We start from the raw sequence: 26,939 nt of genomic DNA on the forward strand, positions 1-26,939 counted from the left end.
CATCAGAGCCCCCCCTCTACATCACTGTCCCCCTCAGAGCCCCCCCTCTACATCACTGTCCCCATCAGAGTTCCCCCCTCTACATCACTGTCCCCATCAGAGCCCCCCTCTACATCACTGTCCCCATCAGAGTTCCCCCCTCTACATCACTGTCCCCATCAGAGCCCCCCTCTACATCACTGTCCCCATCAGAGTTCCCCCTCTACATCACTGTCCCCATCAGAGCCCCCCTCTACATCACTGTCCCCATCAGAGCCCCCCTCTACATCACTGTCCCCCTCAGAGCCCCCCCTCTACATCACTGTCCCCCTCAGAGCCCCCCCTCTACATCACTGTCCCCATCAGAGTTCCCCCTCTACATCACTGTCCCCATCAGAGCCCCCCCCCCCTCTACATCACTGTCCCCATTAGAGTTCCCCTTCCCACTGTAAGCATGTCTGTAGCCGCAGGGTGGGATGTGGGGGGCGGAGGAGGTCTGGATGGAGGATGTTCCGTCCTGTAAATGTCCAGCATAAGGCGCTATGTATACCATTGTAGAGAAATGACTATAACAATTGTTCCATCGTGACCTTATACACCCTCCTTCCCCAGACAGATATTTGTCTGTTATACTGACGTCTCACAGTCACTCTACTCACCAAGTAAAATAAATTCAAATTGTATATATATATATATATATATATATATATATATATATATATATATATATATATATATACATATATATATATATATATATACATATATATATATACACAGCTCATCAGATCTGGTACACCTAAATACATTGCGGATTTGTATAGCAAAGCGGGTCATAACATGTAAAAGGTGCAATTGTTAAGTTTTGCATCTGCCGTAGTTTATTGCTAACCTTCCTTTATCCTAATATTGCAGCTAGAGGAAAATAAGACTGAAAACCAAAAATCCTACCGACTGTACAGGTATGTGAGCTCATACACGCACCTTCATTGATGTTATAAACTCATTTCCAACTGGAAAGGAGGGAAGCCCTGCGAGGGAAAGGGTACACAGGGGGGCCCAGACAGCAGGTGAAAGAGGGGTTCACAGGGGGGCCCAGACAGCAGGTGAAAGGGGGGTACACAGGGGGGCCCAGACAGCAGGTGAAAGGGGGGTACACAGGGGGGCCCAGACAGCAGGTGAAAGGGGGGTACACAGGGGGGCCCAGACAGCAGGTGAAAGAGGGGTTCACAGGGGGACCCAGACAGCAGGTAAAAGGGGGGTACACAGGGGGGCCCAGACAGCAGGTGAAAGAGGGGTTCACAGGGGGACCCAGACAGCAGGTAAAAGGGGGGTACACAGGGGGGCCCAGACAGCAGGTAAAAGGGGGGTACACAGGGGGGCCCAGACAGCAGGTGAAAGGGGGGTACACAGGGGGGCCCAGACAGCAGGTGAAAGGGGGGTACACAGGGGGGCCCAGACAGCAGGTGAAAGGGGGGTACACAGGGGAGCCCAGACAGCAGGTGAAAGAGGGGTTCACAGGGGGACCCAGACAGCAGGTAAAAGGGGGGTACACAGGGGGGCCCAGACAGCAGGTAAAAGGGGGGTACACAGGGGGGCCCAGACAGCAGGTGAAAGGGGGGTACACAGGGGGGCCCAGACAGCAGGTGAAAGGGGGGTACACAGGGGGGCCCAGACAGCAGGTGAAAGGGGGGTACACAGGGGAGCCCAGACAGCAGGTGAAAGAGGGGTTCACAGGGGGACCCAGACAGCAGGTAAAAGGGGGGTACACAGGGGGGCCCAGACAGCAGGTGAAAGGGGGGTACACAGGGGGGCCCAGACAGCAGGTGAAAGGGGGGTACACAGGGGGGCCCAGACAGCAGGTGAAAGGGGGGTACACAGGGGGGCCCAGACAGCAGGTGAAAGGGGGGTACACAGGGGGGCCCAGACAGCAGGTGAAAGGGGGATACACAGGGGGGCCCAGACAGCAGGTGAAAGGGGGGTTCGCAGGGGGGCCCAGACAGCAGGTGAAAGGGGGGTACACAGGGGGGCCCAGACAGCAGGTGAAAGGGGGGTACACAGGGGGGCCCAGACAGCAGGTGAAAGGGGGGTTCGCAGGGGGGCCCAGACAGCAGGTGAAAGGGGAGTACACAGGGGGGCCCAGACAGCAGGTGAAAGGGCGGTACACAGGGGGGGCCAGACAACAGGTGAAAGGGGGGTACACAGGGGGGCCCAGACAGCAGGTGAAAGGGGGATCACAGGAAGGCCCAGACAGCAGGTACAAGGGGGGTACACAGGGGGGCCCAGACAGCAGGTGAAAGGGGGGTACACAGGGGGGCCCAGACAGCAGGTGAAAGGGGGGTACACAGGGGGGCCCAGACAGCAGGTGAAAGGGGGGTACACAGGGGGGGCCCAGACAGCAGGTGAAAGGGGGGTACACAGGGGAGCCCAGACAGCAGGTGAAAGAGGGGTTCACAGGGGGACCCAGACAGCAGGTGAAAGGGGGGTACACAGGGGGGCCCAGACAGCAGGTGAAAGGGGGGTACACAGGGGGGCCCAGACAGCAGGTGAAAGGGGGGTACACAGGGGGGCCCAGACAGCAGGTGAAAGGGGGGTACACAGGGGGGCCCAGACAGCAGGTGAAAGGGGGGTTCACAGGGGGACCCAGACAGCAGGTGAAAGGGGGGTACACAGGGGGGCCCAGACAGCAGGTGAAAGGGGGGTACACAGGGGGGCCCAGACAGCAGGTGAAAGGGGGGTACACAGGGGGGCCCAGACAGCAGGTGAAAGAGGGGTACACAGGGGGGCCCAGACAGCAGGTGAAAGGGGGGTACACAGGGGGGCCCAGACAGCAGGTGAAAGGGGGGTTCGCAGGGGGGCCCAGACAGCAGGTGAAAGGGGGGTACACAGGGGGGCCCAGACAGCAGGTGAAAGGGGGGTACACAGGGGGGCCCAGACAGCAGGTGAAAGGGGGTACACAGGGGGGCCCAGACAGCAGGTGAAAGGGGGGTTCGCAGGGGGGCCCAGACAGCAGGTGAAAGGGGAGTACACAGGGGGGCCCAGACAGCAGGTGAAAGGGCGGTACACAGGGGGGGCCAGACAACAGGTGAAAGGGGGGTACACACGGGGGCCCAGACAGCAGGTGAAAGGGGGATCACAGGAAGGCCCAGACAGCAGGTAAAAGGGGGGTACACAGGGGGGCCCAGACAGCAGGTGAAAGGGGGGTTCGCAGGGGGGCCCAGACAGCAGGTGAAAGGGGAGTACACAGGGGGGCCCAGACAGCAGGTGAAAGGGGGGTACACAGGGGGGCCCAGACAGCAGGTGAAAGGGGGGTACACAGGGGGGCCCAGACAGCAGGTGAAAGGGAAGTTCACAGGGGGGCCAAAACAGCAAGGGGGGGTGTTTAGAGTGATGGGCTGGGGGGCTGGGGGCACAGATACTTGAAACTGATCCTCCTGGAGTGCAGCTGGAGGGAAGGAGAGGAGGAGAAGCCGGAAGCGCTGCAGGGGGAGCCACAAGTGGATCTGTGTCAGCAGTAAGGCAGTACAGCCGGCTCTCCTGCTCAGCAGGTGCCCAGACCCCCATTTTGAACGAATGGAGCCTGGGCCCGGGTACAGTAGGGCCAGCTGTACTGCTTTGTTAGGAACCCTCAGTATGTGTAGCAGGGTCAGAGGGATTAACCACTTCCCACCCGGCCTATAGCAAAATGACGGCCGAGCGGTGGTTCAATTATCCAGACTGGATGTCATATGACATCTTTTAGGATAACAGCCGGCACGCCCCCGGTGATCGGTAGTGCGGCGTGTTAGTCTGCCACACTGCAACACTGATCTCGGTAAAGAGCCTCTGACGGAGACTCTTTACCATGTGATCAGCCGTGTCCAATCACAGCTGATCACAGTGTAAACAGAAAAAGACGTTTATCGTCTTTTTCTTACTCGCTTCTGACTGAGTAGAGGAGAGCCAATCGGCTGCTCTCCTGACGGGGGGGGGGTCTGCGCTGATTGATTGGGGCTGCCTGCCAGTGCCATCAGTGATGCCTATCAGTGTCTATCAGTGCCACCCATAAGTACCCAACAGTGCAGCCTTTCAGTGCCCATCAGTGTCGCCTATCAGTGCTACCTATGGGTGCCCATTAGTGCCGCCTACCAGTGCCCATCATCAGTGCCCATCAGTGCCACCTCATTGGTGGCACCTCATCAGTGCTGCCTTATCAGTGCCTGTCAGTGAAGGAGAAACTTACTTATTTACAACAATTTATAACAGAAACAAAGGAAAAAACAGTTTTTTTTTCAAAATTTTTGGTCTTTTTTTATTTGTTTAGCAAAAAAAAAAAGAAAAAAGGAGAGGTGATCAAATAGCACCAAAAGAAAGCTCTATTTGTGGGAACAAAATGATAAAAATGTGTATGGGTACAGCGTCACATGACCGCGCAATTGGCATTTAAAAAGTGACAGCGCTGAAAGCTGAAAATTGGCCTGGGCAGGAAGGGGGGAAATTGCCTGGTACTGAAGGGGTTAAAGCGCTCCGGTTGTTTTTCTTGGGTAAAGCTCAAAAGGCAAAAGCACTTTTTAAGTAAAATTATTTTTTCCCTTCAATCCAGTCAGAGAAGAGCTGGAACTTACTTGGTCCTGTGTGCTGAATCTGCTTCTTGTCTCCCACGCTGGACTGGCTGGAGTTACAGGAGTCATAATTGGAAAGTGTACTGGTGGGCGATCCAATGTCGAAGTGGGCCGGCTGCGTAGACATGGTGGTGTTCGGAGAGGACATCCCCGAATCCGGCTGCTTGAGCTCCATATCTGCCGACGGATCCCTGGAGAGCACACGATGTTCCACACTCTGCAAAACGATAAAAAAAAATACAAGAAATGAGGCCACACACAAAGGAACGTGGCCCTTCATAAATACAACAACGTGTCCACAGTAGGGGGTGCTGAGAACATCTCCTATGGACATTTTCAGGACTGGTGTTCCCAAACTGTCAAAATTACCAATAGGACAATTTTTGGGGTGATCTAGTTCCCTATACCCTGTTTCCCCCAAAATAAGACCTAGCGTGATTGTCGGTGATGGCTGCAAAATAAGCCCTACCCCCCCAAATAAGCCCTAGTTAAAGGCCTTGTAGGTCTTATTTTCAGGGTAGGACTTATTTGGGGGGGTAGGGTTTACATTGCAGCCATCACCGACAATCACGCTAGGTCTTATTTTTGGGGAAACAGGGTAGTTATGTATGAAATGAGCTTGAAAGGATAAATGATAAATATTTTTCTTGTATCTTCAATCAAGTTTTTCCCCGATTTTTTTTTTTTTTTTATTGCTGGCGACTCTCTTTTTGACATTCAGCTGTCAGCGGGGAGCCCCGCTGACAGCTGATGATTCATTGGTTATTAAAGATGCAGCGGCCGTCCGCTCCTTGACAACCGGCTATTCACAGTTTGCGGAACGCATGTAAAAACGCATCAAAAACACAGCAACACTTGAATTTCTGGTTTGTGTCCATTGAAGTCGATCACACGCAAAACGCAATCTACTGCGGGAAAAAAAAAAAATCCCTGACCCTTTCCAAAAGTGCAGAAGCTGAAAGAAGCACAGATATGAATCTGTATCATTGGAAACCATGTTGCATGGACTGTAGTGCGTTTCTGAAAACTGCAATAAAAACGCATAGGTGTGAACCTGGCCTCAAAGTGGAATTCCACTGTAACCCCAACTACTCCGAGCCTCTTTTTGAAATCTGTTGTTTACAAGTTAAAATTATTTTATTTATTTTTTTTGCTAGAAAATTTACTTAGAACACCCAAACATTATTTTTTTTTCAGTCACCCTAGAGAAAAAAATGGCGGTCGTTGCAATACTTTATGTCACACCGTATTTGCGCAGAGGTCTTACAAGCGAAATATTTTTGGAAAGAAAATACACTTTTTTGAATTAAAAAATAAGACAACAGTAAAGTTGGCCCAATTTTTTTTTATATTGTGAAAGATGATGTTACGCCGAGTAAATTGATACCCAACATGTCACGCTTCACAATTGCGGCCGCTCGTGGAATGGCGACAAACTTTGACCCTTAAAAATCTCCATAGGCAACGTTTAAAAATGTCTACAGGTTACCAGTTTTGAGTTACAGAGGAGGTCTGGGACTAGAATTATTGCTCTCGCTCTAACGATCGCGGCAATACCTCACATGTGTGGTATTTGAACACCGTTTTCATATGCGGGCGCTACTCACGTATGCGTTTGTTTCTGCGTGCGAGCACGGAGGGACGGGGCGCTTAACTTTTGTTTTTTTTCTTTATTTTACTTTTTATTTTATTTTTATTTTTTACACTTTTTGGATCACTTTTATTTCCTATTACAAGGAATGTAAACATCCTAAGTAATAGAAAAAAAGCATGACAGGTCCTCTTATATATGAGATCTGGGGGGTCAAGAAGACTTCAGATCTCACATTTACACTTAAATGCAATAAAAAAAAAAAATGAAATGTCATATTTTTTTTTTTTTTTACACTTTAAAAAAAAAAAAAAAAGAATTGGGTCACTTTTATTCCTATTACAAGGAATGTAATAAACATCCCTTGTAATAGAAAAAAAAAACATGACAGGTCCTCTTATATATGAGATCTGGGGGGTCAAAAAGACTTCAGATCTCATATTTACACTAAAATACAATAAAAAAAAAAAAAAAAGGCTTTTTTTTTTTCAATAAAAAAAAATGTCCTCTATTAATACCATTGGGTGGAAGTGATGTTTGACTTCGCTTCCGTCATCCAATGGTATGGAGCCGAGTGGGGGCCATCTTTCTCTCTCTCATCCAGCCTCAGAAAGGAGAGGACCCGATCGTCTCTGCCACTACTGACGGCTCCGGTAAGTGGCGGAGACCACCAAGGAGCGGCGGGAGGAGGCACCTCCCCCCCGCCGCCAGTAAAAGTGACCACCCGCTGTTTAAATCGATACCGTGGCTATGGCAGCTATCTTCTGCCATAACAACGGTATTCCACGTTAAACAGCCGCCGTATAATGACGACGGGCGGTCCGCAAGTCACTAAACATGTCCTCTCCCCCCTCCTAACACCTGTGCTGACTACCCTGTGTAAGAAAGATATACTGTATATTTCGGCCTGCTCCATTCATGTGATCCAGCTCCCCTGTGCCAGCCAGCAAAGGCTGCAGGGGAGAGGAGGGAGCACCAACAATGTATTGGCTATAGGAGCCTATGGATGATATCACCGTTCCAGGCTTTAATAGCCATCACTCCCTCCTCTCCCCTGCAGCTGCCACTGGCTGATACAGGGGATCACGGGACGGAATCAGAGTGGGATGAAAATAGGTAAGTATACATGTCTTTATTACACAGGTCAGTCAGCATAACTGTTGGGCAGCATTTTTTAAGAGTAGTTGGTGTTGAACTAAAATTCCACTTTAAGGTGCCTGTGCCATGCGGATATAAAAGTTGGGGTATCTTCCTGACCCTCAATGGAACTCAGTGGCGGCTGGTGCTCAAATTTTTTGTGGGGCACAGACAAACGGAAAAATTCTGAAAAAAAACCCCATCAATAGCCACCAATGTACCATCAAACGCCCCCACTGTGCCATCAAACGCAGCCACTGTGCCATCAAACGCCCCCACTGTGCCATCAAACGCAGCCACTGTGCCATCAAACGCAGCCACTGTGCCATCAAACGCAGCCACTGTGCCATCAAACGCCCCCACTGTGCCATCAAACGCAGCCACTGTACCATCAAACGCCCCCACTGTGCCATCAAACGCAGCCACTGTGCCATCAAACGCCCCCACTGTGCCATCAAACGCAGCCACTGTGCCATCAAACGCAGCCACTGTGCCATCAAACGCAGCCACTGTGCCATCAAACGCACCCACTGTGCCATCAAACGCAGCCACTGTGCCATCAAACGCACCCACTGTGCCATCAAACACAGCCACTGTTCCATCAAACGCACCCACTGTGCCATCAAACGCAGCCACTGTGCCATCAAACGCAGCCACTGTGCCATCAAACACACCCACTGTACCATCAAACGCAGCCACTGTGCCATCAAACACAGCCACTGTGCCATCAAACACACCCACTGTGCCATTAAACACAGCCACTGTGCCATCAAACGCACTCACTGTGCCATCAAACACAGCCACTGTGCCATCAAACGCAGCCACTGTGCCATCAAACGCAGCCACTGTGCCAAACGCACCCACTGTACCATCAAACACAGCCACTGTGCCATCAAATGCACCCACTGTGCCCAAACGCAGCCACTGTGCCCATCAATTGCCACCACTGTGCCCATCAATTGCCGCCACTGTGCCATCAAACGCACCCACTGTGCCAAACGCATCCACTGTGCCCATCAAACGCAGCCACTGTGCCATCAAACGCACCCACTGTGCCATCAAATGCACCCACTGTGCCATCAAACGCACCCACTGTGCCCATCAAACGCACCCACTGTGCCCATCAATTGCCGCCACTGTGCCCATCAAACGCACCCACTGTGGCAAACGCACCCACTGTGCCCATCAAACGCAGCCACTGTGCCCATCAATCGCCGCCACTGTGCCATCAAACGCACCCACTGTGCCCATCAATTGCAGCCACTGTGCCCATCAATTGCCGCCACTGTGCCCATCAATTGCAGCCACTGTGCCCATCAATTGCCGCCACTGTGCCCATATCAAATGCTGCCAGTGCCCCCCCCCCCCCCCCCCGCCCGCTGTCTGCACTTACCCTGCCTGGGATAGCTCAGAGCAGATCCGAGCACCTGATTGGCGGAGAGGTGGTTTAGTGTTAGGAAAGCAAATATACATTCGCTTTTCTAAGACAGCTGAGTGACCTGCGAGCGCCCAGCATGGCGCTCGCAGGTCACTTTTTTTGATGCCTATTAAATCCTATGGCTATAATAAGGTGCTTCAAAAACACCCCCCACCGCTGTAATTCAGGCGCCCGAAAAGGGGCCGACACCTGAATAGGGGGTGGCAGTGGCAGCCATAGATAGATTCATGCAATGCAATCTATCTATTGGTGCTAGAGGGGGTGGCAGGAGAGAAGGGGCGGTGCCCGTGCGCCTATATGGACGCACCGCCACTGGAACTGAAGAAAAGTCTTGAGTAAGCTACAAACTTCAACATTATACAACAAGTCCAGTTGAATGTGACTAACGGCTATTATATACTATATACCACAACCATAAAAAACTGAGGACCTTCACAGACATAAGCAGCAAGATTCTGGAGGAGCGAGAGAGGAGCGTCTACAACCTATAAATGAAGACGGGACCATTAACCTCATTTCCTTCATCACAAGAGAGCAGACCGCAATCTCCTGCCAGGACCATGAAGACTCAGAGTGCCCTACTTAATCATTTCTTGCCCCAGAGCGTAACTATATATGAAGAACCCAGCAGCCTCATAGGTTTAGGAGTCAACAGTCCCTGAATTGCAAGGACCGTTGTATTTGAAGATCGGTCCCTGGAATGGTCCCAGCTTTTCAAAAGCAGAACCAAGCGTACTAAGTAATTCCTTAATTTCTGTTACATTTGTCAACTGGAGGGAGCCTGAAACCGAAAGAGAAGGATCACCGAGCATCTCATATTAGAGAGGACTGCAGGGGGTTACATACAGTGCACCTTAGTGAACAAACAGCACCATGAAGGCCAAGGAACACACCAGACAGGTCAGGGATAAAGTTGTGGAGAAGTATAAAGCAGGGTTAGGTTATAAAAAAATATCCCAAGCTTTGAACATCTCACGGAGCTCTGTTCAATCCATCATCGGAAAATGGAAAGAGTATGGCACAACTGCAAACCTACCAAGACATGGCCGTCCACCTAAACTGACCGGCCGGGCAAGGAGAGCATTCATCAGAGAAGAGCCAAGAGGTCCATGGTAACTCTGGAGGAGCTGCAGAGATCCACAGCTCAGGTGGGAGAATCTGTCCACAGGACAACTATTAGTCGTGTTCTCCACAAATCTGCCCTTTATGGAAGAGTGACAAGAAGAAAGACATTGGTGAAAGAAAGTCATAAGAAGTCCTGTTTGTAGTTTGTGAGAAGCCATGTGGAGGACACAGCAAACATGTGGAAGAAGGTGATCTGGTCAGATGAGACCAAAATGTAACTTTTTGGCCTAGAAGCAAAATGCTATGTGTGGCGGAAAACTAACACTGCACATCACCCTGAACACACCATCCCCACTGTGAAACATGGTGGTGGCAGCATCATGGTATGGGGATGCTTTTCTTCAGCAGGGACAGGGAAGCTGGTCAGAGTTGATGGGAAGATGGATGGAGCCAAATACAGGGCAATCTTAGAAGAAAACCTGTTAGAGTCTGCAGGTTCCCACCTTACATCAGGGTCCCCATCAGGTTCCAACCTAACATCAGGGCCCCCATTAGACTTTCACTTTACATCAGGGTCCCCATCAGACTCCCACACTACATCAGGGTCACCATCTGGGGGGGCGAGTTCTCTGTCAGTACGCAGCCGCCCAGCGTCACACCATTTATCCACCTTGTGCTGTGACGCTTGCATTGGCCATCAGGGGAGCTCACAGCTCTCCTTTTGCTGACCAGTGCCATTCCATGCGGCGCGCGCCCTCTCTCCGGGAGGGAGCGTCATCAATCTCCAGATGACGCTCTCAGCTGAGAGGGCGCATGCGCATTGGAATGCGCATGCGTCGGTCCAGATGACGTCACATCGGCTACGCCGATTTGCTGACGATGGGCGGGACGTACACTCAATTAGGACACACGTCCTGGCATGGTTTACTAGCTGACACCGCAGACGGTCGTTGATACGCGCTGGTCTGTCCACCCCACGATATTGAGGTACGATCGATCTGTCCATAGGAACTGGCTTTATCTTTACATAGGTTGCTTCATTCATCGTTTTCCTTATCTGCCTATTTGATTTACTTTTTAGGTGAACGGAGTCCTGATTTCATATTCATCCTCTTTATTCCTCATATGTGATCTATGTATAGTGCATACTGTCTCTATACATTGTATATATATATATATATATATATATACACAGTACTGGACTCTCTCTACTAATGGATCTATGTTAATCAGCATGACCCTTAACAGGATTCTCCGTTTCTACCACACATAGCCTCCATTACAATCCATCTATTGGTGAGCTGTTCTGCTATTTATGGGTTAATTGAAATATCCAGGTCAGTGTCACCGTTTACTATTTTCACAAAATTTCTTTTTATATATTTTTCTGTAGACAGTGTGAATTCTCATGCCCATATTGGACCCCACATGTTGTGTATTTGGTCCAGTTTCTAAGTACCGTCCCCCTCTTTCAACATCTGCGTGTCTATATACGATTTTACATCTTAAATATATCTAATATAGTAAGTATGTAATACTTCCCCCCCCTCCCCTTTTCATTTTACAGATACTATTTTCTTATCTGGCTATTTTATTGGCTGGCTACCTCAAATGTTTACTTAGTATCTTTTCTTTATATACACCTTGATACAATGTTCTGTACGCCCCCGTGGTGACTTTTCATTGCTCCCTATGTATGCCTAGCCCCCCTGCAGTCTGGCCAGCACAGGTTTTTGAACTGTTTGGATTGTTTTTATGTCTTTTTTGTTGTTGTTAGATTATTGTATACTAATTGTATGATTCTATTTACACCTTTGTTAGCCACAATAACTCTTTGCTCCTGAAGAAGCGTGAAGGCACGCACAACATGTTGAACACATTTTTGATATGAAATAATTTATCGTTGATCTGCTGTCCAGCCACACTTTCGGACCCCTATTTCCCTTGGATGGTCATCCATACGTCCGAGTCTCTATCTACTTAGATGGTTTTGTACAGCAACAACTTTATTAGGTATTCATGCATGTAGATGATTTGTGTTTTTTTTAATAATCAGTGTTTTATCTATGTTTTTTCAATAAACTATTTTTCTAATTTACTTGGTGTTACTGTGCCTATAAAGTCCAAAGTCCCTCCCTTCTCTTCTTGTTATAGGGCCCCCATCAGGTTCCCACCTTACATCAGGGCCCCCATCAGGTTCCCACCTTACATCAGGGTCCCCATCAGGTTCCCACCTTACATCAGGGTCCCCATCAGGTTCCCACCTTACATCAGGGTCCTCTTCGGGTTCCCACCTTACATCAGGGCCCCTATTATACTCCCACCTTACATCAACTCCCCAGCAGACTCCCACATTACGTCAGGGCCCCATCAGATTCCTACCTTACATCGGGGCCCCCACCAGACTCACACCTTACATCAGGGCCCCCATCAGACTCCCGCCTTACATCAGGGCCCCCATCAGACTCCCGCCTTACATCAGGGTCCCCATCAGACTCCCGCCTTACATCAGGGTCCCCATCAGACTCCCGCCTTACATCAGGGCCCCATCAGACTCCCGCCTTACATCAGGGCCCCCATCAGACTCCCGCCTTACATCAGGGCCCCCATCAGACTCCCGCCTTACATCAGGGCCCCCATCAGACTCCCGCCTTACATCAGGGCCCCCATCAGACTCCCGCCTTACATCAGGGCCCCCATCAGACTCCCGCCTTACATCAGTGTCCCCATCAGACTCCCACCTTACATCAGGGCCCCCATCAGACTCCCGCCTTACATCAGGGTCCCCATCAGACTCCCGCCCTACATCAGGGTCCCCATCAGACTCCCGCCTTACATCAGGGTCCCCATCAGACTCCCGCCTTACATCAGGGTCCCCATCAGACTCCCGCCTTACATCAGGGTCCCCATCAGACTCCCACCTTACATCAGGACCCCCATCAGACTCCCGCCTTACATCAGGGACCCCATCAGACTCCCACCTTACATCAGGGACCCCATCAGACTCCCACCTTACATCAGAATCCTCCTTACACCACAGTTCCCATCAGAATTACCCTTTAAATCAGACTCAATAGCACAGACTGCCATATATCCGGGCCCTCCTTATATCAGGGTCCCCATCAGAATTCCTCTTACATCAGAGTCCCTATCAGAATGACCCCTTATAGCAGAGTCCTCGTTTTGGTCAGAGTCCATAGCATGGTCCCCCTTACATCAGGATCCCCAACAGAGCGGAGGCCGTACACATCAGCTACGGGTCGGATAAAATCTTGTAGAAGGCCACATGTGGCCCCTGGGCCGTAGATTGGAAAACCCCATTTTAAAATAAACAACTTAGTTTTTTTCAGCCCATGAAAAAAAAAAAAAACTATTTCCATTATACCACAAATGATGCAACAGAAATATTGGAAAACTGATGACCTGCTACATTGTTTCAATTTAGGCTCAAATGGAAAATGTTGAAGTCCACAACAAAACACTTTTTTTTGTGTAAACAAATATAAATATAAATGTTCCAAATGGAAATGCACAGTATGTGGGGACCATGAAGAGATGAGGAGTGAAGTCCGTTAGTAGGGAAAAGGTAAATCATAAAAAAAACAAACAAAAAAACAAACAAGTAATGCATATGGGATAATATAAAAAGGAAGGATAACACTTCTAAAAGTACAAACAATCCAACCAACAGAACCCTCAACTAGCACAATACTAAAAAACAAAACAAAAGACAGTAATAGTAACAAGAATTATGTAACAAAAACAGCGACAGCCACATTACTTAAAACTGGGCTGTGATTGGCTGGGATCTGCAGATGATTACCGGTACAAACCTCCCATTTTTCAAAGACAAAGTCACAAATATCGAGTTGACATTCGATGGACAGTAAAGAAACACTAGAAGGAGAGATGGAGGCGAGATAGAAGGAACATTATAGAAACGTAAAGCGAGAAACGCAAATTAGCAAGTCAATGAGCCCCGGAGAAGTAGAATTAAATTGATTTGTAAGGAAATCTAGGAAGAGGAACGGGAGGGGGGGAAGGGAAAGGTACCTCATCAAAGATATTGGTGCACCTGCAGCTCTGCTATCACCTGTGGATGTTGGAGATGCAGGTAAGGAAGGAACGACCTTCCCCTCCCCCTCCTCGCCACCAAGTGACGCACCGGGCACCGGCACTCCAGCAGTCTTAGGAAGCCTCCAGACTTAATAATTTAAAGTCAAGCAGCACTAAGTAGGAGGACCAGTCACCTTAGAGAGAAGGTCACATCGGTGAATTTCCTGGACATGTGTCTTCAGACATGGAATCGCGTTATATATTATTAAAGGAGAGGAAATGCTAACTATGCAGTTTCATCAAGGTGTAAATTCCCCCAACCAATCAGCAACCATCCCTCAATAAGTGTAAATTGTCACCTGATTGGGTTGCATTACTTTAAAAGCAGAATCCCAGCCCCCCCCAAAAAAAGATAAAAAAATTAAACCAGCTTTTGCTGCAATATTCCCAATCCTGAGATTTCCCCCGCGGTACTTTTTTTTTCAGCCACTAGATGTCCTCAATGTGATGACCAGCATCATTCAACCTACTTTCTCTGAGCCCAGAGCATCCTAGACCCACCCCCAGCCTGTGATTGGACAGTGAAAGGAGAAGCAGCACAGTGATGAGTTCATCTCTCTGTCACTTCTATGCACCCCCGGTATATTCGTTACGTATTTATTTATTACATTATTATTACATTGTTACGGTACGTATTTATATATGTACTCGCTCACGGAAGTCTTTGAGATTGCTTCACGTGTTTCACTTATATTTAGCGCGGTTATTTCTTTTTTATTAGTTATTTTAGTAATTTCTAATATTTTTCAACATTTTTGTATTTATATATGTACTCGCTCACGGAAGTCTTTGAGATTGCTTCATGTGTTTCACTTATATTTAGCGCGATTATTTCTTTTTTATTAGTTATTTTAGTGCACATCTCACTGTTTAACTGCTGCTTTTTGGGGGGTTAGTTTCTATAGGTAGCGCAGTATTTTTTTGTTTTTTTTGTGTTTTCCCGGTACATTCGTGCATGCCCCCCCCCATGTTTCCAAGGCTACTGACACATGTCCATTCATTTCATATTTCTATTCACCAACACTTTTTAATCACAGCAACTAACACATACACTAATAATCAAATAATTATCCACATCATTTAATTCTCCCCTTCGCATAACATCTCATCATTATTATAATAATATATAAACATATTATTAATAAATAAACATTTGGAACCTAATTGGTACCAATGACGAACACTTGATAATACTAATATAACGTAGATACACGTTGACAAACGTTTGGAATCCATCCGATACCTTGTAATATGTTAGGACTAAATTAGAATTATCTCCTGATATAATGATATCACTGGGAATTTGCTGCAGGTGTTTCCCCCCCCTTTTACCCTCTGAGGGTGTCCTAAGCGTGACTGCTTGCAAGCCTTATCGGGTTGAACTCTTTCCACCCTTGGGACACAAACGGTCATGGAACCTTCGGGATCTTCCAATGTTTTTAAAAAAAATTCTGGTCAGGAGATCCCATTTTACCTTTCAGTGGTAACTATACCTTGTATATATGAAACTGAATATATGATGCAATAATCTCTTTTAATAATTGAGATGTTAAAAAAATATATATATATCTTTAGAGCAAACCTACACCCTGAAGAAGACCACATGGGTCGAAACGCGTTGGGGCATCATCACAACAGACATATGACATGTGATGCTGTAATTTTGTGTTTGCACTTCTGTATCGTGGAATGTTATTGTTATCCCCTAACCAGAGCCTATATTTTAACTGCAACCTATATTTTCATAAATAAAGTATTTTTATACAATCTATTTTGAATTTGCCTGTGCTGCTGCTTTAAAACCCTTTGGGGGAACATTCCTATATTATTCCAAGGCTACGTGTTTCCACCTGCGGGCCCAGGAACCCCATGGTTGGTGTCGCCAGGTTGAGGGGTGGGTGTCCAGCAAAGGTCTGTTTGCCGATTTCCCTTACCTAGGTAAGAACCCATTGGTTTGCCACCCTTTTAAGAGCAGAAACCCGTCCAAAAACTATGCAGTTTCATCAAGGCGGTGCAAAACGGGGTAAATTCCCCAACCAATAAGCAACCATCCCTCAATAAGTGTACATTGTCGTCTGATTGGTTTGCCACTAGATGTGCTCAAACTCATGACCAGCATCATTCGACCTACTTCCTCTGAGCCCAAAGTACCCTAGACCCACCCCAAGCCTGTGATTGGACAGTGAAAGGAGAAGCAGCACCGTGATGAGCTCATCTTTCTGTTGCCTCCATGCACCCCTGGTGCATTTGTTGCCCCCCCCCCTTCCTCCCCTGCTCATACCCCCACCATGTTTCCAAGGCTACGTGTTTCCACCTGCGGGCCCAGGAACCCCATGGTTGATGTCGCCAGGTTGAGGGGTGGGTGTCCAGCAAACGTCTCTTTGCTGATTTCCCCTACCTATATATGATCCCATGGGTTTGCACCCCTTTTAAAAGCAGAAACCCATCCAAGAAAAAAAAAAATCAAAAGAAAAAAAATAATTAAAAGCAGTTTTTGCTGCAATATTCATTATTTAGAAATTGCCCCATGCAGTACTTTTTTCAGCCACTAGATGTCCTCAGTATGATGGCCAGCATCATTCAACCTACTTCCCCTGAGCCCAGAGCATCCTGGGCCCACCCCCAACCTGTGATTGGACAGTGAAAGGAGAAGCAGCACGGTGATCAGCTCATCTCTCTGTCACTTCCACGCACCCCTGGTGCATTCGTTGCCCCCCTTTCCCCTCCCCCCCCACCATGTTTCCAAGGCTCGCACCTGTTGGTCTAGAAAGCACATGATTGGTGTTGCCGGGTAGAGGGGAGGGTGTCCAGCAAAAGTGCTGATTTCCCCAGTAAGAACCCAGGAATGACATGTATCACATCATTTCAGGTTTGGCCTTCATTTTCGCCAGGCGTTATTGCCACGGAGTGTGATCTGTACTCCATTACCTTCAATGGAGGACGGGCGAGACAACAGAGAACAGATCACTGATGTCACAATAAAGAGAACCTGTCACAACAAAATCTTACCCCATAGGGGACTTGAAGTCTATAGGGCCAAAATACTTAAAAAAAAAAATTGCACTGCACACTATACTGCATTGATGTAAACAGGCACCTTAGGGAATAATGGGATTTCCAATGTTGTGCATTGCGGCTCGATGGATGATGCAGGAAAAAAAAAAAAAAAAATATATATATATATATATATATATATATATATATATATATATATATATATATATATATATATATATATATATCGCACTAGTGTGAATGGTGCCTCAAGTGGTCTTTAATGCCTGGGAGATGGGGGGGCTTCTGCATCATGTGACCACCATGATTGACTCCCAAAGTGGTCACATGATCAGGAGCCCATCCTGCTGGCCCAGACGCACAGCCTCGTGCCACTGTGGATGCCCACATATGCAGTGGCTGGGTATTAGGGCTTGTTCACCCTTTTACCGCACCCCCAACTGTTACCCTCGCACATGCCAATGCTGCGATGCTATGCTTCATGGCAGTGTCTGGAATTTTACCCCCTGTTGTTTTTCGGTGGGTGTAGCACCCACCAGTGGTGGCCAGTGGTATATTTTTTGGGGTCACAAGCAAAACCCCCCAATCCCCCCTCCCCCCCGTCGGTCCCAAGCCCCGCTCTTACCCCATCTAGGTCACGGGCAGCGCTTCCTACGGCAGGCGGGCAGGCGGAGTCTCCCCTTCCTGGTGCTTCACGGCAGCCACCCCTGCGCCCCACTCCATCCTCCTCCTCGATCGCTTCTCCTCTTGGCCAATCGGGTGACGGGTCTCAGGACCCGCTTCCTGACTGGCCAGGAAGAGAATCGGGAAGACGATATTGTATATGAATTCGCTATTGTCACACAACTGGGTGGGCCTCGGGGCACAGTGCTCAGCTGTTCTGTGAAGCCCAACCTTTTTTGAAGCCTATTAGAGCCTCAGGCTCTAATCACATGCTTAAAAAAAAAAAAAACACCCATTGGAATCCATGCGCCCGGCGCCCTGCATGTAGATTAGGGGGCTGGACGCATGGTTAGAGGGGCGGGTGCCCCTGCGCCCTGCATTAGGGGCCACCACTAGGTTCACACCCATGCGCGTGGCTGTGGGTGCGAAAAATCGCATCTGCGACCACCCGCAGCCAAATCGCACTGCTCTTAGGAGACGCATTCATTCTGAACAACACCCCAACGCATCTCAGCCTGCAGTGCGTTTGCGGGAACCGCAGGGAAAAAAAAAAATCACATGGTCAAAAAAGACCATGCGATTTCCCTGCGGCTGCGTTTTTGAAAAAGGTGCATGCGCCTTTTTTTTTTTTGTGTGGAAATGCAGGCACGGCAGCCCATTCGATTGAATGAACTGCCGCACTCCGCGCAAACGTGGGCCGTAAAAACGCTAAGGGTGTGAGCCAATACCGCTGCTTGGTTTCTTCCTAACAACAACGATGTCACAGCAGATATCGCTTGTCGTCGACCATAACAGAAACACGTGAAAACGCGAGAAAATGGTCCGAAACGCGCTTTTTGTATTGTGCGGCAACACTGGCGTGAGCCTCGGCTGTGGGTTGTAAGCAGCTGTGCAAATCCACTAACATACAAAACGTAAACACATGAAAGCACAAACACTGTGTGATATAAAAGCAAAACATAATGAAAAGCTAAAACAACAACACAAAATAACTGAATAGGAAAAGAATACAATGTACAAATCTAAAGAACACAAATCAGAAACAAATGTTTCTCTTTGCTTTCCCTCCGCGGTCACTCCCTGATACGTTGTTACATTCATCCCAACCAGTCCTATCAGACTCCTCCAACCTCAGCGGGCCAGGTAGATGGATTTAATCGGCGATCCCGGGGTCACGGCTACATACAGAAGATGAGACGAGATACAAAATCGCTTACATTGCCCATGTTCTCTCCGGACGGGGGAAATGGAAAGTAGATTTTCCTCCAAGTTTCCTGCAGCTCCTCGCTCGGCGTTCTGACAAATATCTTATTCTACTCCCGGAAAGGAAGAATGGAGATGCGCATTCTCGTAACCTGCACCGTGGAGGTCCCCCGGGATCCTCTGTAACTGTCTCAGGTCTACAGAGAGTTGCCTTTGTAATAATTACTTTAGCTGTTAGGAGTTAGGCCAGGACTCGAAACATATGGTAGACGGATGTAAATGGCACTTCTCACGGAGAACGCCGCGTCTTGGAAGTGCTACCTTAACAATGTTGATACAGGAATGGAGGACTGATAAAAATGGACAAATAATAAAGCTCTGTGGTCAGATCAGCGTTATTAAACCTGAAAGCAAACATCTACAGTGCCTTGAAAAAGTATTCACACCCCTTAAAATTTCCCACATTTCGTCATGTTACAACCAAAAACGTAAATGTATTTTCTGGGGATTTTATGTGAAAGACCAACACAAAGTGGCACATAATTGTGAAGTGGAAGGAAAATGATAAATGGTTTTCAACATTTTTTTACGAATAAATATGTGAAAAGTGGTGGGGGGGGGGCATTTGTATTCAGCCCCCTTTACTCCGATACCCCTAACTAAAATCTAGTGGAACCAATTGCCTTCAGAAGTCACCTAATTAGTAAATAGAGTCCACCTGTGTGTCATTTAATCTCAGTATAAATACAGCTGTTCTGTGAAGAAGAAGAAAGACATTGGTGAAAGAAAGTCATAAGAAGTCCTGTTTGTAGTTTGTGAGAAGCCATGTGGAGGACACAGCAAACATGTGGAAGAAGGTGATCTGGTCAGAGGAGACCAAAATTCAACTTTTCGGCCTAAAAGCAAAACGTTATGTGTGGTGGAAAACTAACACTGCACATCACCCTGAACACACCATCCCCACCGTGAAACATGGTGGTGGCAGCATCATGTGGTGGGGATGCTTTTCTTCAGTACGGACAGGGAAGCTGGTCAGAGTTGATGGGAAGATGGGTGGAGACAAATACAGGACAATCTTAGAAGAAAACCTGTTATGCCGCGTACACACGAGCGGACTTTTCGACCAGACTGGTCCGACGGTCTATCCGACGGACTTTCGGCAGACTTCCAACTGACTTTCCGGACAAACGGACTTGCCTACACACGATCACACCAAAGTCCGACGGATTCGTACGTGATGACGTACACCGGACTAAAATAAGGAAGTTGATAGCCAGTAGACAATAGCTGCCCTAGCGTCGATTTTCGTCCGTCGGACTAGCATACAGATGAGCGGACTTTTCGACTGGACTCGAGTCCGTCGGAAAGATTTGAAACATGTTCCAAATCTAAAGTCCGTCAGATTTTCGACCGAAAAAGTCAGCTGCAAGTCCGATGAAGCCCACACACAGTCGAATTGTCCGCTGCACTCGGTAGGTCAGTGTATGTCAGTGTATGCCAGATAGGTCAGTGTAGGTCAGTGTATGTCAGATAGGTCAGTGTAGGTCAGGTAGGTCAGTGTATGTCAGATAGGTCAGTGTAGGTCAGGTAGGTCAGTGTAGGTCAGTGTGTGTCAGGTAGGTCAGGTAGGTCAGTGTAGGTCAGGTAGGTCAGTGTAGGTCAGTGTAGGTCAGGTAGGTCAGTGTAGGTCAGGTATGTCAATGTAGGTCGTGTAGGTCAGTGTAGGTCAGTGTATGTCAGGTAGGTCAGTGTAGGTCAGTGTAGGTCAGTGTAGGTCAGTGTAGGTCAGGTAGGTCAGGTATGTAGGTCAGGTATGTCAGTGTAGGTCAGGTAGGTCAATGTAGTTCAGTGTAGGTCAGGTAGGTCAGTGTAGGTTAGGTAGGTCAGTGTAGGTCAGTGTGTGTCAGGTAGGTCAGTGTAGGTCAGTGTGTGTCAGGTAGGTCAGTGTAGGTCAGGTAGGTCAGTGTAGGTCAGTGTAGGTCAGGTAGGTCAGGTAGGTCAATGTAGATCGTGTATGTCAGGTAGGTCAGTGTAGGTCAGGTATGTAGGTCAGGTATGTCAGTGTAGGTCAGGTAGGTCAATGTAGTTCAGTGTAGGTCAGGTAGGTCAGTGTAGGTTAGGTAGGTCAGTGTAGGTCAGTGTGCGTCAGGTAGGTCAGTGTAGGTCAGGTAGCTCAGTATAGGTCAGTGTGTGTCAGGTAGGTCAGGGTAGGTCAGGTAGGTCAGTGTAGGTCAGGTATGTCAGTGTAGGTCAGGTAGGTCAGTGTAGGTCAGTGTCAAGTAGGTCAGTGTGGGTCAGTGTATGTCAGGTAGGTCAGTATCAAGTAGGTCAGCACGCATCAGCTAGGTACTACCCCTCTACCCCCAGTGCTGGGCTCGGACTTCAGGCTGAAGCCCCTGTTTTGTTGCCACCTAGCAACGCCCCTGGCTGGGAGGCAGAAAATGGAGAGTCTGGAGGAGGACCTGAGGAAGGCTGGAGTCAGCTGACTGCTGAAACAGGAAGGGGGGCAGAGATGAGCCTCTCCACAGCTGCTCAGAGAAGCGCAGGATCTGGCAGCGGAGTTTGGTCCTATGTTCTGCTGCCAATTTCTGAGACAAGGTGATGGCAGAGACAAGGGGGTGCTGCAGCTGCAGGAGAGATGCGAGTGCCACATGAAATCGCCTGTTCGGGCCAGATTCGGCCAGCGGACCTTGTGTTTGACATGTGTGTTAGAGTAAAGTTGCAGTGTCAGCATCACTTTAGAAGTATTTAGCCCTTGGGGGGGGGGTAGTATCTCACCAAAACTGAAATTCCTATTGCAGAGAATGCCTAAAATCTGACTTGTACCTGTGCCATGGGAAAATCAGTGAGAGGATCACACAAGCAGGAAATGACATTGATGAATGGGACAAACCATTTACCATTGACAGGGGCACTTACAATGATCAACTTTTATTTATTTATGTAACATCTTTATCCCAAAAGGAAAAAAAAAAACTTGCTGTAACTGATTATAAAGTGTAAGCTGGAGTTTGACTTCAATTTTTTAGTGTATTTAAATCCGCTAGTCCATCAAACACTCCCCTCCCCCCCAGACTGACAATGCTGCTGTCCAAAGGTGCCACCTGTGCTCCTTCATCCAGAGTGGGGGGGCGCTCTAATACCGGAGATGTGTTACTGGCCAGATCACCAGGTCAAAACAGAATGGGAAAAATCTAACTCCCCCCAGTCCAGGCTGGGGGGGAGGGGTCCAGGGTGACCTGGGCTCAGAGAAAGTGGGTTGAATGATGCTGGCCATTAGACTGGAGGACATTTAGTGGCAGAAAAAAACTGAATAGGAAATTTGGATTGAAGGTAACACAACCTGCATGTCCTCCCTGTGCTTGTGTGGATTTCCTCCAGGTATTCCGATTAACTCCCACATCAAAGGATAACTGTCTCCTATCTAAAGTGGCCCTAGTATGTATATGTATGCAATGTTGGTAGAGACTTAAGATTGTAAGCTCCTTGGGGGAAGGCCCCTGGCTTCTTGCGATGGAATAGTGTCTGGCAGGAAAAGGTGTGTCTCTTTTACCCAGGCTCCGTGTGCGCAATGACGTCACGCACAGGCACGTACCCTCCCAAACATGCGCCAGCATGGCCCAAGCTCACCGAGTACCATTTGATCGACTTTGGCACTGCACATGCGAGAAGGAGAAGAAGAAGGACAAGGACAAGTAGAAGGACAAGTAAAAGGACAAGTAAAGGTAAAAGGAAAAGGAAAAGGAAAAGCAAAAGGAAAAGGAGGAGAAGAAGGAGAAGAAGGAGAAGGAGAAGAAGGAGAAGGAGAAGAAGGAGAAGAAGGAGAAGAAGGAGAAGAAAAAGGAAAAGGGAGAAGGAAAAGGGAGAAGGAGAAGAAGGAGAAGGAGATGGGAAAGGAATAGGAAAAGGAAAAGGAATAGGAAAAGGAGAAGGAGGAGAAGAAGTAGAAGGAGGAGAAGAAGGAGAAGGAGGAGAAGGAGAAGGAGGAGAAGGAGAAGAAGAAGGAGAAGAAGGAGAAGGAGAAGGAGAAGGAAAAGGAATAGGAAAAGGAAAAGGAAAAGGAGAAGGAGGAGAAGAAGGAGAAGAAGTGGAAGGAGGAGAAGAAGGAGGAGAAGGAGAAGAAGAAGGAGAAGAAGGAGAAGAAAAAGGAAAAGGGAGAAGGAGAAGGAGAAGGAGAAGGATAAGGAATAGGAATAGGAAAAGGAAAAGGAATAGGAAAAGGAAAAGGAAAAGGAGAAGGAGGAGAAGAAGGAGAAGAAGTAGAAGGAGGAGAAGAAGGAGAAGGAGGAGAAGAAGTAGAAGGAGGAGAAGAAGTAGAAGGAGGAGAAGAAGTAGAAGGAGGAGAAGAAGGAGAAGGAGAAGAAGGAGGAGGAGAAGGAGGAGAAGGAGGAGAAGGAGAAGAAGGAGAAGAAGTAGAAAGAGGAGAAGAAGGAGAAGAAGGAGAAGAAGGAGAAGGAGAAGGAAAAGGAAAAGGAGAAGGAAAAGGAAAAGGAAAAGGAAGAAGGAAAAGGAAAAGGAAGAAGGAAAAGGAGAAGAAAAAGAAGGAGAAGGAAAAGGAATAGGAATAGGAAAAGGAATAGGAAAAGGAAAAGGAAAAGGAGAAGGAGAAGAAGAAGGAGAAGAAGGAGAAGGAGAAGGAGAAGGAGAAGGAGAAGGAGAAGGAGAAGGAGAAGGAAAAGGAATAGGAAAAGGAGAAGGAGAAGAAGAAGGAGAAGGAGGAGAAGGAGGAGAAGGAGGAGAAGGAGGAGCAGAAGGAGAAGCAGAAGGAGAAGGAGGAGAAGAAGGAGACAGAGAAGGAGAAGAAGGACAAGGAAAAGGACAAGGACAAGGACAAGGACAAGGACAAGGACAAGGACAAGGAAAAGGAGAAGAATCCAATGCCACGGCTGTGATTTTTCCTTAAGCCCGTTATGTGACATTTACCAAGATTCTATCACTGAAAGGGTTAATGGGTAATTAAAACCGATCCCTAAAGATTTCTCATTAGGCGAATAAAATGAATTTCTTACAAGCTCGCCACCAGAGATCAGCCCTGGAAATAGATCTATGTAGCGTGGCCTAATAAAAAGCCGATCCTACAGTACATGAGGGATAGAAGCTTGACTGTAAAAAGATTTTTTGTTTTAAAATCTAAACCTGGCCATACTAAAATCTGTACAATTTCTGTACAATCTTAGATGTACTCTGCAATGTCATATTCTACCTAAACATCCCATATGATCTGTATCCAATCAGGAGGTTGAATTACTTTTTTAAAATGAGATATTATTGTACGTTTAACATTTCTTCTCTCTCTTTATCTTATTTTTAACATAATATGCTGTGCTATATTATAAATATTTTCACAAGTGTGCAGTCAGCATCCAGTCTGAACAACTTGTTTTATTCATTTATTATTTTGGTATTACTGTTACCTTTTTAGTGCTGACAATTTACGCAGTGCTTTACATGTACAGTAAATAGTACATTCACATCAGTCCATAAGTGTGCACCCCAAAGCTCAAACACATATGCGTGCGTGTGCATGCGTATATATATATATATATATATATATATATATATATATATATATATATATATATATATATATATATATATATATACACATACATACATACACATATATACTGACGGTGTCAGTAGGACAGTGGATGGTGTCAGTAGAGCAGTGGACGGTGTCTATAGAGCAGAGGACGGTGTCAGTAGAGCAGTGAATGGTGTCAGTAGGACAGTGGACGGTGTCATTAGAGCAGTGGATGGTGTCAGTAGAGCAGTGGTTGGTGTCAGTAGGGCAGTGGACAGTGTCAGTAGGGCAGTGGACGGTGTCAGTAGAGCAGAGGACGGTGTCAGTAGCTTTTATTTTTATTATTTTATTTTTTATTATTTTTTACAATTTTATTTCTTTATTATTTATTTTCATTTTTTTTTAGGAGAAAAATAAAATAAAAAAAACAAACATTTTTCTATTTGGTGAAATATCAGGGGTCTAAACAGGGGGAATATGCGCCACACGGGGTGATTAGGGTGTGCCCAGGCACACCTGGCACACCCTTTGCAAAAACCTATGCATCAGTTCCTACCATCAAGGAGCTTACAATCAAAAGGCCCCCAACTCACGTTCATACATACACATACAAGGGCCAATTTAGACAGAAGCCAATTACCCTACTAGCATGTATTTGGGGTATGGGAAGAAACCGGAGTACCTGGAGGAAACCCACGCAAGCACAGGGAGAATATGTAAACTCCAGGCAGGTAGTGCCGTGGTTGGGATTCAAACCGACGACCCCAGTAGTGCCAGATGGCAGTGCTAACCACTCTTAAGATGAAGTTAATATTTGGAAAAGAAACCAAAAATTATTACATTATATTCCCACAGGTTTGTGGACACCTGACCATCATGCCTATTTTATGGCCAAAAGTATGTGGACATCTCTCCAAATGATTGGGGTCAGGTGTTTCCTGTGAAAGGTACTATTATATACTACATCATACAAAGTCGTTATAGACAGTTGTGCTCTTTCATCCTCTTGGAACTTCTTTCCAGACCCTTTTTTTGTTCCAGGATAATTGTGCCTCTGTATACATCTCGGCGTGCAGCTCCAGGACTTTGTCAACTCCATAAAGTCATGGTTTGAGCAGTTTGGTATGGAGGAACTTGAATGTCCTGCACAGATTCCTGGCCTCAACCCTATTGAACACCTTTGGTATGAACTGGAATGCCAACTGTGAGCCAGGTCTTCTCATGCAATATCAGTTCCTGACCTCAAAAATAGCCACAAATTCCCACAGACACTCTCAAAAATCTTGTTAAAAGTCTTGGAAGAGTGGAGGATGTTCAAGCCACATAGGTGGTCCAAGTCTGTAAAGACAATTTGTGACCAGCTGTGGGTGAAGAAACCCAAGTGGAGTGACCTCCACCGAACTGAACACTTTTGGGATGAATTGTGAGTCAGTTCTTCTATTCCAACATCAGTACCTGACCTCACAAACGTTCTTTTGGATGGCAAAGGTTCTAGCCTTTTCCTTAGCTTCCAGCCTTGTGGTAACAGTCTTGGAAAGGTCCTTTTCAGTTCCAGCATGTACAAAGCCAGCTCCATAAAAACATGGTTTGACAGTTTGGTGTGGAGGAACTTGAGTGTCCTGCACAGAGCCCTGACCTTGACCCTACTGGACACCTTTGGGATGAATTGGAATGTTGATAGTGGCCAGGTGTTCTCATCCAACATCGGTACCTAACCTCATGAAAGCTCTTTTGGGTGACAGGGGTTCTAGCCTTTTCCAGCCTGGTGGTAATAATCTTGAAAAAGCCCTTTTCAATTCCAGCAACCTCAACCCTAGTGAACAACTGTGAAATGACTTGGACTGAGCCAGGTCTTCTCAGCCAACATCTCCATAAAGACATGGTTTGGGCTCCAAGCCTTGTGGTAACAGTCTTGGAAAGGTAATTTTCAGTTCCAGCATGACTGTGTAGAAAGCCAGCTTCATAAAGTCATGGTTTGGCCAGTTTGGTGTGGAGGAACTTAAGTGTCCTGTACAAAGCCCTGACCCTGACCCTACTGGACACCTTTGGGATGAATTGGAATGTCGATCGTGGCCAGGTGTTCTCATTCAACATCAGTACCTAACCTCATGAAAGCTTTTTTGGGTGACAGGGGTTCTAGCCTTCTCCAGCCTGTTGGTAAAAATCTTGGAAAAGCCCTTTTCAGTTCCAGCAACCTCAACCCTACTGAACAACTTTGAAATTAATTGGACTGAGCCAGGTCTTCTCAGCCAACATCTTCATAAAAGACATGGTTTGGCCAGTTTATTGTGTAGGAACTTGAGTCCTAATCTCAACCCTACTGAACATTCTTGGTATGAAATGGAACACCAATTGTGAGCCAGGTTTTCCCAGCCAATATCAATACCTGACTTGGTACAGCCCTGTCCAGCCGCAGCTTGCCATAGACCTTGATAGGCTGCCTGCAGTGGGGCTGGACACTGCACCTGTTCCTCCTGAGCTCACTAGAACCCCCAGAAGGAACACTCTGCAGCTGGACAGCCCTCTGTGGCCCCTTTCGCTGCTTGTGTTGTTCAGGTGGGTCAAACAGAGATTCAGTCAGAGAGAGAAAGCCTGAAGGCAAACAGT

At 47.4% G+C, this 26,939-nt stretch overlaps 1 protein-coding gene across 3 annotated transcripts in view; it reads right to left on the reverse strand.

Moving 5' to 3' along the window:
* ESPN (espin) overlaps positions 1-26,939 on the reverse strand; it is a 284,273-nt gene that overhangs the window by 148,569 nt on the left and 108,765 nt on the right. For all 3 annotated transcript variants that reach the window (XM_073603648.1, XM_073603646.1, XM_073603647.1), the window contains exon 6: positions 4,584-4,797. In XM_073603648.1, coding sequence (XP_073459749.1) covers positions 4,584-4,797 — 214 coding nt within the window. The remainder of the gene's footprint in view (positions 1-4,583; positions 4,798-26,939) is intronic.

This window comes from Aquarana catesbeiana, linkage group LG10 (genome assembly GCF_042186555.1).
Source record: "Aquarana catesbeiana isolate 2022-GZ linkage group LG10, ASM4218655v1, whole genome shotgun sequence".
In the NCBI taxonomy this organism is placed as follows: domain Eukaryota; kingdom Metazoa; phylum Chordata; class Amphibia; order Anura; family Ranidae; genus Aquarana; species Aquarana catesbeiana.